Below are 13811 nucleotides of genomic sequence, written 5' to 3' on the forward strand. Positions count from 1 at the left end.
GTTAATTAATCGACAAATTGATATTACTGTTTTACGTGTGGGGCCGCGTATACGAGTGTGATTGCTACCTGCACGTGGTGGCCCTGCTTTATCTAAACGTAATCACGCGTTCGAGCATACGCATTGGGAACTTGCGAGCTATATAACCTGCACTCTTATATGGCGAAAGATTCCCATACATTGCAAAAAGGTGCTGTCGTCCAGCACATCGCCAAAGCCCATAACCTGAAAGGTCAACTGCCTGAAGAAAGCATGGAATCTTTGGCAACAAACATTCGTTTGGTCACGCTGAACTGCCCAACACTATCGAGTGAACTCCAACAAGCCGTCCTATCCAGACTACTGCGTTATCTCTGTGTGCCTTTCGCTGCACTGCAGGAAACACGCATGAAAGTTCGGCCCGTCACCAGCATCGAAAATTACACCATATCCTGCGGCGATGCTGACGAGAACAAAGTAGGTGGCTACGCGATGGCTGAGAGGAACGATTACAAGAACTTTGTGGAAGAATTTGCCTCAACCTCGTCTAGATGCGCCTTTCTACGACTGCGGGATCGCAGAGGACGTAAACTCTGGATCGTAAGTGCTCACGCACCTACGAAAACCGCTGAGAACAACAGTAAGGACGCCTTCTATGATAAATTCAATGCGTTGATGTCTAAAATACCAAGCCAGCAGGTGGTCATTGTCGGAATCAACGCAGATGCGAAGATGGGACTCGAACAGTAGTCCGATGTGCTAGGAAAATGGTATTACCCAGCAGAACGCACGTCGGACAACGGTGAACGTCTGGTCGACTTGTGCGAACAGACGGGCCTCATCATCGCTTCCACGTTTAAGAGGAATCATCGACGCCATCAGCTCACGTGGCAGGGATCAACCCTTTTAACGCCTGAAGAGCAGCGCAAGCGGAAGATGAGGACTCTTAAGCTTCAGCTCGACTATGTTCTGGCGAGGAACATTCCTCAGTCAGATATCCGAAAATCTAGAGCTGTTTGGGACGTCGCGTTTGACTCTGACCACCACTCAGTTCTTCTCAGCTTCAAGATATGGTTCCACAAGAGAAACCGAGGAGTTCCTCTTCAACCGAAAATCGACATGGCAGGTCTGGAAGACGATGAATGCAGAAGAAAATTCCGCCAGCTTGTGTCTATTCATGTTGGAGTACGGACCAGGAAGAAGCTTAGCGATGCGGATTCCTTCACAAAGTGCATCCACGACGCTGCAAGGGGAACGCTACCGGTTCTATTGCCGCGGAAGAATCTGCATCTGCATCCAATTTGGAGGGAACACTTCAAGGTCTTGCTGAACCGGCTAGCACCCTCAGCTCCTGAACTCGAGCACAGTTCATAGACCGACATATGCGGTTAACGAGGAGCCACCGACCGAGTCGGAGGTTCTAGTCACTATTCAAAAAATGAAAAATGGAAAATCTATTGGAGACGATGGGATTAGCGCAGAAATGCTAAAATATCTTCTTCCGTCTGGGATTCGTGATGACATGATGGCGATGACAAAGATCATCCGTTCAATATGGATAGACGAAAGGATACCTGACTCGTGGAGACACGCTATCATAATTCCCCTCCACAAGAAGTTACCCGTCACAGACCCTAGTAACCATCGAGTTTTTTTGCTGCATGTTGTGCACAAGCTTCTGGAGTCGATTATCCTGGACCAAATAAGCATTGCGAAGAAGCAACGCGCGACGAGCAAGCTTGCTTTCGTCCTGGCCAATCTACGGTTGACTAGGTGTTCATCGTCAGGAGAGTGATCGAAATCTGGCAGCGGTATTCGAAGCAACTAGCGTTTCTGGACTTTGAAGCCGCGTTCGACTCTCCTCACCGAGGCCTCCTTCTCAACGCGCTCGGCGCCGATGGAGTACAAGGAAAGTTCTTTCGCATTCTTGATGACATGAATCAACGAACAATTATACTGCAGTTCGAACACCGGCTGGATGTACAACACCGTTTGAGGTGGTAACTGGAGTGAGACAAGGGGCAGTGGCAAGACCCTTCCTGTTCAATTTTGCCATCGACGACATTATGCGAAGAACAGTAGATCAGTGTCCAGCCGATATCATTCTACCACCATCAAAACACCCCTTGACCGATCTCGAGTGGGCCGACGATGTTGTTATATTCGCGGAAAGCAGTACGAAACTTCAACATGTTGTCAACCTTGTATCGGAGCTGGCTGCAGCCTATGGACTACGTCTACGCCCTGATAAATGCAAACAGATGTGGATCTCTTCGAGACCACGAACGGGAATCAGGGTGGACGGACAACCGATAGAACTCGTCGATGAGTTCTGTTACCTGGGCTGCATGCTGAAGAACAACGGCAGCTACGAGAGAGATGTTCAGCAAAGATGCGCTAAGGCCACTTCTGCATTTAACTCCCTAACGAAATACCTGTGGTCGACCCCAGTCACCAACGACGTCAAGCTGCGAGTCTACCTATCCGCAATTCGCCCCATTATGATGTACGAATCGGAGACTATGGCAGCACCATCAACGGTTATGGAGAGGCTTGACTGCACGGAACGAAAGCTGATTAGACTACTTGGCTCCTTTTGGCCTAGGGTATGCCACAATGAAGATCTTTACGCAGAAATTGATGTGGTTTACCGGCGGATGACACGTGGAAGATATCAACATCTTGCACCGCCTTCGAAAGCGGCTAAAGTAAATCGTCTTCGCTTCTTTGGTCATATATCAAGGAGACCGGCAGATCGCCTTGTCCAACGAGTTCTGAAGAGTTCGTCGGGTTCGAGCTGGAAGAAGCCACCTGGCCGAAAACGGAATTTCTGGACTGAGGTGGTAAAAGAGGACTTGAGGACACTCGGCGTGGATAGGCAGTTCAGGCGAGACGTAAGGTTTTAGAGAATATGGAATAGCGATGAGTGGATTGATTCTGTGCAAGCTCTCACAGGAGATCGAGAAGGTTGGGCAGAGCTGTGTTCAAGGACGGCACACCTCGGCGAAGATGCGGCTAACCGCGTCAGGCGATGAAATCAGCCCGCCGATTAAGTCACGTAAGTCAAGTTTGACGTGTGTTTCTGTTTTGCATCATCACTGAGCCGTATCGTCCTCAAAGATAGTTCTACCCACATTTTTGATCTGCAATAACTGCTGCGCAGAACTCATCCATTCCACATCCTGGAGATTGGATATTTCCACTGAATTGTCCATCCACACTGAGACTCCTCACATCCCTCACTCTCAAGATTGCTCAGTAGATCAGCGTAACGAAGAAGAGGATTTTCCGTCCAAAAGTTCCACGCCCCTTCTAGCTTTTGATATTTTAGGTTGTGGATTTTGGCGGTCTAGACAGGATAGTGCGGGTGACTGTCATTTTTTTGCAATTTTCGGCTAACTCCTACCATTTGAAGGCACCACCCTCACGAATCTGGGGTGGTGCGAGTTTCAGGTGGGTTATGGCTATACGGGGTGCAGCATGCGTGCACCAGGCTGACGCGCTCCAATCCAACACGTTGTATAAATAGCGCCCCGAAACGCTCGAGACCGCATCTTCTGGGCCGTTTTTGCGGCAATTAGAAAGAAATGGACGGAATTACCTTCCCCCTATAATCTAAGACCTATAGGCATAACCCACCTGAAACCCGCACCATCTCAGATTCGTGGGATGATACGATTAATTATGCAAGTTATATAGATCCATAATGCTGAGAACGTGTTCTCAAATGCCTCACCACATCCAGCAGAAGCATGCAGCCATTGCAGGCAGATAGCAATCAGACTCGCATGAGTTGTCGCTCCACACAGCTGATTTCTGATAAATCTTGTGTTTTATATCCAATGCTGTAAAGGATAAAAACTGAGGCGTATCAATCCGCTTGGATGCGCCAATGCGTCTAACTGTAACGCGGATTTTCAGGTTGAGGTTTACGAACGGGTGTCTAGCGTATTCAATGTGTCATGTCAGCGTTTTTGTCCTCCCAAAGATGTCTGTCACCAGTTTTTCGACCCCGCAGGGATCAAAGACTTGGCGGTTTCAATGCATCGATCGATCGTGCAGTCACAATCGGATCTCTTACCGACTTCGTTGCACCCACAACGTACACATATATTTAATATTAATGGATGTTTTAGTGCCTCTAAATTATTATATTATTTGTCTTGATTAAAAAGGAAAGCTATTAAAAAAAGAAGGTTTTTGCAGAATGTATCTTTATGAACTCATAACTTACAATAGTGTTGTACAAACTGGTAAAAATAGGAAGAGAACTGAGTACGAGTGAAGCATAAATCAGTAAAGAACACAAAGCTACAGTTACAACATAAGGGCTAATTTTCTCCGATCCGCGCAAAAATGAAAATGGTCAATAACCAACTGGCGCCGGTTAATTTTACAAAGGAAGCTAGAAATCACTACCCGTTTGTAACAAATTCATCATTTAGCATTTATCATCTATCGTTTAGCATCACTTAGCATTCAAGAATCCACGACTACGACTCTATCCTTCCGTATGGAGGTAGTCCTGGGTTAATTCCAGTATTTTTAACGCATTGGATAGTTATATCATAGTACACACTATATTAATTTTGGCTCTAGAGGTTTTCTTAGAGAGGTGGGCACTTGAGGAGGGGGGAGCTATGGAGAGGGCAGAACGAATTTCTTTTGTTTTGTCTTCTCCTTTGCCTTTTGTTGTTTAATTCATTGAAAGACACAATATTAATCAGGTTATAAATTTTTTTATCAGGAAGAGATTGGAGGAATGTTCAAGCTGGATAAATGGATTGAGTGAGAACCAGAGAAACAAACTGCTTCATGACCCACCACAACTTCCCAGAAGATCATTACAGTAGGCGAATGCTGCGGAGAGAAATTGGGCGAAATTCAGCAAAGTACTGCAACACCTTTGCAGAGGTCCCAGAAGAGCCACGTGCAACGTGGCGGAAACAGGGATTGAACTGCAAAAGTTGTAAAGGCTATTGAAATTCGTCTCTAGTTCCACGCTCGATGGATTTTCCGTGAAACATCACGAATTTCCCGCGTTAAGAACACATCCTGAGTAATGCAAAATAGCTTCCGAGATTACTTCAATTAAAGTAACATAGAGTTTCTTCTTATAAAAATAAGCAGTAGAGAGCTTCTTCGTATTTCTTTTGTTACAAAAACTACTATTATTATATATTGTTAGAGTATTAGCATTTTTAAATGAGAAATTAGTGAAACGAAGCAGATTTGCCGATACAGCCCAAATTTCGTTCAGACATAGGACTGCTGACCTACTCCTCATCTTTTCTTCGAGAATGTTTGAAGGAATTCAGGATTGAGCAGATTTTTCAATAAACTAGTTGCTTCAAGCCGAGCCAGAAGGGGCGCGAGCGGATTTTACATCGATATTTCATCGGAGCCTTTCAAATTTGCAGCGAAATGTGAACCTACGTATGTAGGTATGAAAGTTCTTTCAAAAAAGTTGACGATGTTTGAGTAAGGGAAAACAGCGAGGACATTATAGTGCTGACACCTGTAATGTTTATGCTCCCATGAAAATGTTATTTCGTTCGCGTTAGTGCTTCTGTCGATCATTTCACTAATCGACAGTTTGAGGTATCATAATCTAAGATAACTACGTAGTTTACAATCATTCTTTATTTTTATTCCTCTAGGAGAAACAAAAAGGGAGATGTCAAGAAAAGATGACGATAGGTCCACTAATATGTCCAAGCAAGCATCTGTTAGGAAAGATTTATTCGTGGTGAAGCGAATGGATTACAGGGAACCCTGTAAGGTCCTATGGTAAAAAAGAGTAAGTATTACTGAAGCTGAGGACTTTGAAAGGCGAACAATTGACTTCCATGGTGCCCATGAAGCGAGTTTGACTTCGTTCCTATTTTGGTTCTCCTAAGTGTAATCATTGAGAATACTAAGGCCATATGACCCATCGATAGACAGCATCCTGTGGGGACTTACCCAAGGTTTTGTGCAGAACTGGGATTTTCGCTTAACAACTATGAAAAGAAATGGGTATTCTATCCACATTTTTGAATAAGTGCTTTTTAATACTCCCTATTCAAGGAAAAAATAATTTCGATACCAATCACGCCGTCAACGCAAACATCATTATCATATCTGTTTGGGTTTATGTTAGCAAATTATGAGCGCGGTAAGAAGCGGTCGACACCAGAATCACAGAATATAAGGCGCTGAAAGTTTGATTCTGCATCAGCCTTGTTCACCACCAAGATTTCCTGGCTCTTAACAGCTTTCTTTACAGCTCTCAATTTTTCCTCTTGGAAATTTTTCACATTGCAGAATGAAGGTTGCCCTTGCGATCCTGATTTTGGCGACAAACGTATTTTGTCATCGAGGAGGATGGAATGATTTTCTCAAACGACATGGACACGGCGGAAGAAACAGTCCGCATGGCATGATGCCTCTTCCACCCTTCTTGCAAACTGCCAGACGGGAAGCTCAACGAGAATTTTTTGAAATCTTAGGCGACATGGAATTGACAATTGCTCAGCAGAAGGAAGAAGTTCAGAAATGGGCGGAAAAATATGGGTTTTCGGTAAGAGTCGTTGATTGCGCATAATCGATTGCTGCTATAAAATCTGGTATCCTCTTAGGAAAAGTTGCAAGATTTCAACGAAAAAATGGAGAAGATGAACAGTGAAGCAAAAGAGAACGCCACAAACCTTATCGCTGAACTCCCAGCTGCAATGGAGAAAGGTTCTGCTCTTATGGCCAATAAGAATCAAACCATCCTTGAACTACATTCTGCCGTAAAAACGCTCTACGCCGAAAACCCAAAAGTGAGTTTTTCTACGCAAGACGCCGCCAACGTTTATACGTCATACATTTTGCAGCTATATCGAGTGCTGATGTTCATAATCGGGCAGTTCATGCCATCGCACGATCTATATGGTGGAAAATGGGGACGAAGAGAAACCCCTGGAACTAGAATGAACTTCCACGGATTCGAGAACAGGAACACCTTTGACGAAAGAAGACGTCATCACTTCACGGATACAAACGTTGACTTCCACAGATTTCAGCGAACTGAAGATCGATTTGGCTTCTTCGGAAATAGAAACGGAATGCGGTACCCTCAATGTAAGTCATTGTTGGTGAAGTCTTCAGGAAATGTGCTAAGATTTTTATCCACCTGTGTTTTAGAGGGAAGCGGCAATCGATTCGGACACTTTGGACTATAAACGCCACGTTAATCCAATAAAATTGTCCAAGTAATAAATCCATTCGTGCATGTTCTATTGTATTGTCATTCTCGCAAACAGTCCAATATCCAAAAATATAACCAAGAAAACAACTCAGAACCGTTTTGAGAGTGAGGCGTGATCATTTTTCTATGGATTTACAGAAATTGTACGGGATTTCCGTTTGAAGGCAGCGCATTTTGTCGTGGTGCAGAAATCTAATAGCGAAAGCGTAGAGTTTTATACAGTAGATTGGGACTCAGTGTCGCTCCATTCATCTTTCCTTCTCCGTCGAGAAAAACGGCGTGGAAGATGCTAGGATTGTGCACGCGCCACATCCAGGTGTGAGCGGTAGCAGGTTCGGAGGTAAATGATGCATTTTTACCATTCTATTCAAGTAAAACCAATGAGCGCGCTGCTGAAGGTACCGGAACGTGCGCATCGAACGGCGTTTCAATGCATCTTGTAGGAACTAAAGCGGTTCTCACGCTGTTAGGTAGAGATGAGCGAAGTCACGGTGAGCTCTCTAATCTTTTACCCGAGCTCAGCGCTTTCGCCGTCGGTTCCGTAGGCAGCGTAGCACGTCAAAATCGTGATACGCTGCCTTCATTAACCTTTAGACAGAAACCGTCAGCGTTCGGACGGAAGCCTGCCCCAAAGAAATTCTTGGCTTAAACTCGAGGAACAATTAAGGATGTGGCTTAGGTGATGCTGTTGCGAAATGCGCGGTATGAGTAAAGAATATAGTTATAATAGTAATAGTAATAATAATATAGTAATAGGAATAAGATAGCTATTACAGTTCGTTTCGGGAAATACAGTAGGGTCAAAACGATATGAAGCTGAGTACGCAATTGCGTACGCGGCTTCTCTGGAAGGGCTTCGGTGGAGCGTGGTGAAATCCTTGCTGGCAGCATCCATAGCTGCAGTTTGTTTTGGTACCAACTCGGTTCTGCCTCCATCGCGCCGTTTCGAGCGCGTACGCAAACTCGAGCGCCCGACTGCACTAGTGATTCATTTCGTTTTGACCCGACTATACATTGTCACTGATCGATCGGTCAGGGTGTAGGTCGCAGCGTTTAGTAAGCGAAATTGCAGGAACACGGATCTACAAATCAACAAAACAAAAAACAAACGTTAGGGGAACTTTCTTTGAAATCTACTTTTACTACTCCCATCCCAATTATTTACTGTTACTGTTACATCTGGTGGTGTTTTTGGTTGTCGTTGGCGATGACGCCGACGGGGAACAGTGAAAAGGCTCCTGTACATTTTTTCGCGAAGTATTTCGAGACAAATTCTGCCGTACACCTTCGGAGACGCCAACATGCCTCAACAAAGCGGCGCTCCGATCGTTTATGGGCGCTTAGACAAGCGTACTGCCCAGCCATGGTCTTGTGGCTGAACAGACGCAGAGAACTACAATGTTACATCCAGAAAATCCTTGAAAGCCACGTTCACGTAAAAATAAAAGAAGCTGGATAGAAACTATAAATCCATGATATTTCGCTAAAAATACACGAACCGACAACGGGTGGATAGGTGGGCGGAGCGCGTTGCTGATGTCTCTGACGTCCTCGCATACTCTGCAGCCCAGCGGATGCTAATAAAAGATGGGTGTCATGTACTTGTTGCTTTCTGGTTGTTTTCTGTGCAAACGTTTGAACTTTTGCTCTCGATCAGATCTTTTTTTTATTCTGCACATATGTGGTTCAAAGTGCGTTGCGTGAAAATGTTGCAGCAATATGAATCCATTTTAAAAAAAAGATCATATGCAAATTTTCAAAGAGGAAAAGAAACATGATACCCAATTCAATCTGTAAGGGCGGTTAGGAATTAAACGAATCGACCTCGACATTTACAAGAAAAGTACCCTCAAATCCAGAGAAAAAGCGAAAAACAAACCCAAATAGAATTGCCCATGTTCGACTGTCTTGGAATCTTGGCATGTTGAATATGTAGCTTTTTTATTGATTTGCTTGAGCTGTGGCCAAGATTGGTTTTGAATCAGGTCCAAATAAATGTCGAATAAATTAATAAATAAATAACAAGTAAATAACCAAAATAGCCAGCTAAATCTCTGTTCACATACTTGAACTGTACGTGAAAGCAGTAATAATAGTGAAACAAAAGAAAGAAACAAAAGAAAGTGAAATAAAATGATAAACTTGTACTCCTGAGTACTAAAACTTAATAAATAATAGAAATCTTGAAAATAGAAAATAAAATCCAGGCATAGTTTTCTTACGTAATTTCTAGAATGTAGTTTTAGTGCATATTGATTAGTACAGTTCTACTTAAAGGCATCACCCCACGAATCTGAGGTGGTGGCGCAGATTTCAGGTGGAGTATTCGTATACAGGATGGGAGACTACGGAGAGGGGGGTGATTCCGTCCATTTCTTGCTAATTGCCGTAAAAAACGGCTCGGAAGACACGGCTTCATTCGTTTTTGCGCCATATTTTGTACAAGAGGTTCGATTGGAGCGCGCCAGCCTTGTGCAGCGCCGCATCTTCCGGGCCGTTTTTTACGGCAATTAGCAAGAAATGGACGGAATCACATCCCTCTCCGTAGTCTCCCATCCCGTATAAGAATACTCCACCTGAAATCTGCACCACCTCAGATTTGTGGGGTGATGCCTTTAAGAGAGTTTCATGCAGTGATGAGGTGGTGTTCAAATATGAGATGCGGAATCAAAAGCATTCAATCAGGTAGATGAAAAAATAATTTAAAAATGAGAAATCTAATTCAATAGTATTTTTTGAAAGCGTAAAAAATGTGCTAATTAATTAATTAAAAATTATATTTTCAAATAGCAATAATAAAGAAGAAAAAAAGTAAAAAGGTCGTTCCGTAGAATAAAAATAGAGGAAATGGCTAAGCAAATAACGAAAAGCTTTTCTCGAAATCGCTCAGATTTTCATCGCATAAAACCTCCCAGGTTTCACTGTTGAGGCTAAGAACAGACCTTCGTGCTATACGTCTTCTATGATGTACGCAGTATGTGAAGTAAAATATGTGTGTTGGTGAAAATAAAAATGAGATAAATGCATCTAAACTGCCAACTAAATTGTCAACACAAAGAACAATTGCGTCAAATGCCCACCTTTATCCAACCGAAAACTATTCGGTTTGATTTAATGTTCGGCAAGGAAAAAAATATTAACGATGTTCTTAGAGACACCATGTGCCGTGTAGGTTTATAAGAGTTAGGAGACATTACTGTTTATTTCTTCTCAAGAAGGGATTTCCGAATAGTTTTATGCATATATATATATATACGAGTTTCCAAAAAATTTAGTTTTTTTGCCTATTTATTTCAAAAAAGAGCAAATATGCTGGGTTTATCGAAAAAGTAAAAAAAAGAAATCTTCCAGCAAGTTTTGATAACTTGCTCTCCATAGAATGAATATCATTTCTTTTGCCTCTATGGAGAGTTTCCGGAATTCTAGAAAAAAAATCAGTGGAGAATTGAGAAGTGAAGACAGAGGAGAAACACTGATTTACACAGGCAAAAATGTTTTTTTTTAACAATTTTTCTAACATTTTTCTTTTTTCTTCTTTTTTATTTCTTATTTTTCTAACAGCTTTTTACTTCTCAAACTACGAAAGCGGAAGTGTGCCGGGCTGAGCAAGAAGTGAATATTTTTCAAACATGGCTATAATTAGAAGGAAAGGGAAGGTTTTTCTCCTATCTATTTTTATTATATTTATTGCAATTATTTTTAGAAACTTTTATTACAGGTGTGGTTGCTTTCCTTCGTTATTTTTCCCTCTCTTTTTCAAATGTCCATAAATTGCTTTTCAATTACAGATATCAACTGTCATCATAAAATTCTGCATATTATCGAGATAAAGTTTTTTTTTTAGATATATCTATGAGATATGCCTAGAATAAAAATCCAGAAGAAATGTGGATGAACTGCATAAAAATAGAGTCTTCTCAAGTTCTCGCTTGAGAACATCTAATTTAAGCGCTCTTCTTTCGTTTTGCATGTGATCTCCGAGGAGTGCAAAAGTTCCCTACGTCCGCCCACACGTCAATTAGTGCGCTTCCGCAAGCAGAGTCTAATTCCTCGGACCTGAATTTCACGTCAGCCCTTCTTTTTCTTTTGGACAACCGAGTACGGATGAACTGTTTATTCGTTTGAGTGTGAGGTGCTTCTGGATTCCAACACAATCAGCGGGTGACCATCAAACGTCACGCATGCATCTGTTATGCATAAATACTAGCGCATTTGTCGGTTCTCATATGAGGAACCGCGGGAAATGCGGAAGTAAACTGGAAAAAGTTTGAAATTCTACAGCAGTCGCAAACAGCGTCAACAGCAAAGAAATCGTTATTTATGTCATTATTATTTTCATTAATCATTATTTTAGATTTTTTTTGTTCGTAGAATATCCCGAAACTAAGAAAGTAAATGAATTGCATCGAAATCGAGACTTAATGATAAATTAATATGTTTTTATAGAAATACTGTGATGATTTAGGATGGTGTTTAGGATTTTTGGGCTGCTTTTAACAATTAGACTCCAATGAGCCATGAAAAGAACTGCGAATATTCCCAAACGACTCAGAGCTTAGCTGTAGTCTACTACTTAGGAGTACTTAATTAACAAGAGTAAATCATGCACATATTTCAAGTTTTTCTTTTCTCTTTCCGGATTACGGCCCAATTGTTCTCGTTCTCATTTCTTAGCATAACTCCGGAAGAATAAGCAAAAAAGATCTATGCAGAATCTGCAAGTAATCTTTGCTGGAATTAAATTTCCTAAAGGAAGACGAATGTTTCATGTATTATTTATTTATTATATCGGTTCGCATTAAGAAATGATAGGACAAATAAAAATGAGCAACGCTGCAATAATGCTCGAATTTTTAATCCTAACAGATGGAACAAGAAGGATTACACGATACGAAAGGAAGTTGGACCACCAAAACTATGCGCAAGCCAGTCAGAGCTTTGGTAAATGAGTCCGGATGCCAATCAAGTCAAGGTCTGCCAATTACACCAAGACCGCCCATATGGGCAACCATTGGGGTCTTCGAAAAGGAGCAACAAGGGGAAGCTGAGTTATGCCATGGACTGGGATTTTCACAAGAATTGACGAATTTTTCTTGGATCCACCCACAACTATACTAGAAGGCTGGTTTCCGCATCATCTTCAAACTAATTCCATCTCGTTTCAATCTCTGGATACCGTTTTCGATAAAGGCATCACCCCACAAATCTGAGGTGGTACGGATTTCCAGTGGAGTATCCGTATACGAGATCGTAGATTATGGAGAGGTGGGTGAGTCCGTCCATTTCTTCCTAATTGCCGTAAAAGGCGGCCCGGAAGATGCGGCGCCGCACAAGGCTGGCGCGCTTCAGTCGAGCTCCTTGTAGAAAATAGTGCGCCGGAACGCTCGAAGCCGTATTTTCCGGGCCGTTTTCAACGGCAATTAGGAAGAAATGAACGGAGTCACCCTGCTCCCCATAATCTACAACCCCGTATACGAATACTCCACAAGAAATCCGCGAAAATTTTAAAAATTAAAATTTAAATTCGTGGGGTGATGCCTTTAAGGCAGTTACCACGATAAACTTCAAATTCCACCCAATATCCATGACCACTGACCAGATCCGACGATTACAATGTGACATGCTACCCGCTATGAAAAAGCACAGCTCCAGGTTCCATCGGGAATAAAATAGGTTCCCATTTTTTCAATGCGATCTGACTCGGACAAATTGTTTCTTTTTTTTTTTGCTGACGCACCATTGAAGTATGTGAATAAATAAATAACTAAAGAAATAATTAATTAATTAAAGATAGTAATGAAGATCGCAATGATTAAAAATTAGCAATCTGGCAACTGTTGTTCGTTAAACCAAAAAACTAGGTGCTCTTCTTCTTCTTTTCCAGATTTTTTTCCCCTGGTTTTTGTTTTGACTCAGACAAAATGTGTTTTTTTTATTTCTTTCTTTTCTGTTGAACTTTTGATGCATGTAAATAAAAAAATTAGTAGATAATCCATGCTCCGTAATAGAAAGCTTACCGTTGTCCGCTCAAAATTACCATTAAAAAAAAAGGTTGGATTGTTGTTGGGAGAGCGAAAGCGAAAGAGATTTTTTGAAAAAAAGAACAGTGTCTGGAGCGTTTAAGAGAAATTTACGTCTTTTTCTTGTTTTGTGCCTATTTTGGAGAATTACCGGAAATCCAAAAGTTTCTCATGTCCCAAAACTCTTCAAATAGACGAGAGAATTCCAGGTAATTATACAAAATTGACCTAGACGTTGACTGAAAAAGCTGTTGAAATTTATAAATAACAGAATAATGGAGCTATTAAAAGACAAAAAAAACAGGAAAGAAAAAAGTAGGAAGGAAAAAAGAAAGTAGGAAAGCGGAACAGTTAAAAGACAAAGCATCGGAACAGGGGAAAAGCTTGTTGAAAATTCAACAGCAAGCAACAGCAGTTATTTTGCCCTTTAAAATTAGTGACGTAGGAAGAATTTTTTTTTGTCAAAGTGTAAAATGAAGGTTGACATACTGATAGATTAGAGGTGAACGAAAAATCCATATGATTTTTGATTTATTTTTATATTGTTTATTTTATTTCTTTATGTTTATGATCACAAA

General features: G+C 41.7%; 4 protein-coding genes across 5 annotated transcripts; all 4 read left to right on the top strand.

Annotated features, from left to right (window-relative positions):
- Window positions 1-159: 159 nt before the first annotated feature.
- Window positions 160-729, top strand: RB195_009206 (uncharacterized protein; the record flags this gene model as incomplete). Its single annotated transcript, XM_064196083.1, has 1 exon — window positions 160-729. One exon carries the CDS (start codon window positions 160-162, stop codon window positions 727-729), a length of 570 nt encoding a protein of 189 aa, XP_064047228.1.
- A 186-nt stretch (window positions 730-915) lies between these two features.
- RB195_009207 (uncharacterized protein) lies at window positions 916-1353 on the top strand (the record flags this gene model as incomplete). Its single annotated transcript, XM_064196084.1, has 1 exon — window positions 916-1353. The coding sequence occupies one exon, from the start codon at window positions 916-918 to the stop codon at window positions 1351-1353; it is 438 nt and encodes a 145-aa protein (XP_064047229.1).
- Window positions 1354-1462: 109 nt separating this feature from the next.
- Window positions 1463-7221, top strand: RB195_009208 (uncharacterized protein; the record flags this gene model as incomplete). Of its 2 annotated transcripts, XM_064196085.1 has the most annotated exons (8): window positions 1463-1616; window positions 1942-2873; window positions 2935-3037; window positions 6471-6541; window positions 6600-6785; window positions 6840-6897; window positions 6962-7086; window positions 7150-7221. In XM_064196085.1, 8 exons carry the CDS (start codon window positions 1463-1465, stop codon window positions 7219-7221), a joined length of 1701 nt encoding a protein of 566 aa, XP_064047230.1. The 2 variants fall into 2 exon arrangements, with proteins under 2 accessions (XP_064047230.1, XP_013293485.2); XM_013438031.2 differs by lacking the exons at window positions 1463-1616; window positions 1942-2873; window positions 2935-3037 and having other exon boundaries at window positions 6287-6541.
- RB195_009209 (uncharacterized protein) lies at window positions 2046-2885 on the top strand (the record flags this gene model as incomplete). The annotated part of the gene is made up of 1 exon (XM_064196086.1): window positions 2046-2885. The coding sequence occupies one exon, from the start codon at window positions 2046-2048 to the stop codon at window positions 2883-2885; it is 840 nt and encodes a 279-aa protein (XP_064047231.1).
- Window positions 7222-13811: the final 6590 nt, after the last annotated feature.

The sequence above is a fragment of the Necator americanus genome, chromosome III (genome assembly GCF_031761385.1).
Source record: "Necator americanus strain Aroian chromosome III, whole genome shotgun sequence".
Lineage (NCBI taxonomy): Eukaryota > Metazoa > Nematoda > Chromadorea > Rhabditida > Ancylostomatidae > Necator > Necator americanus.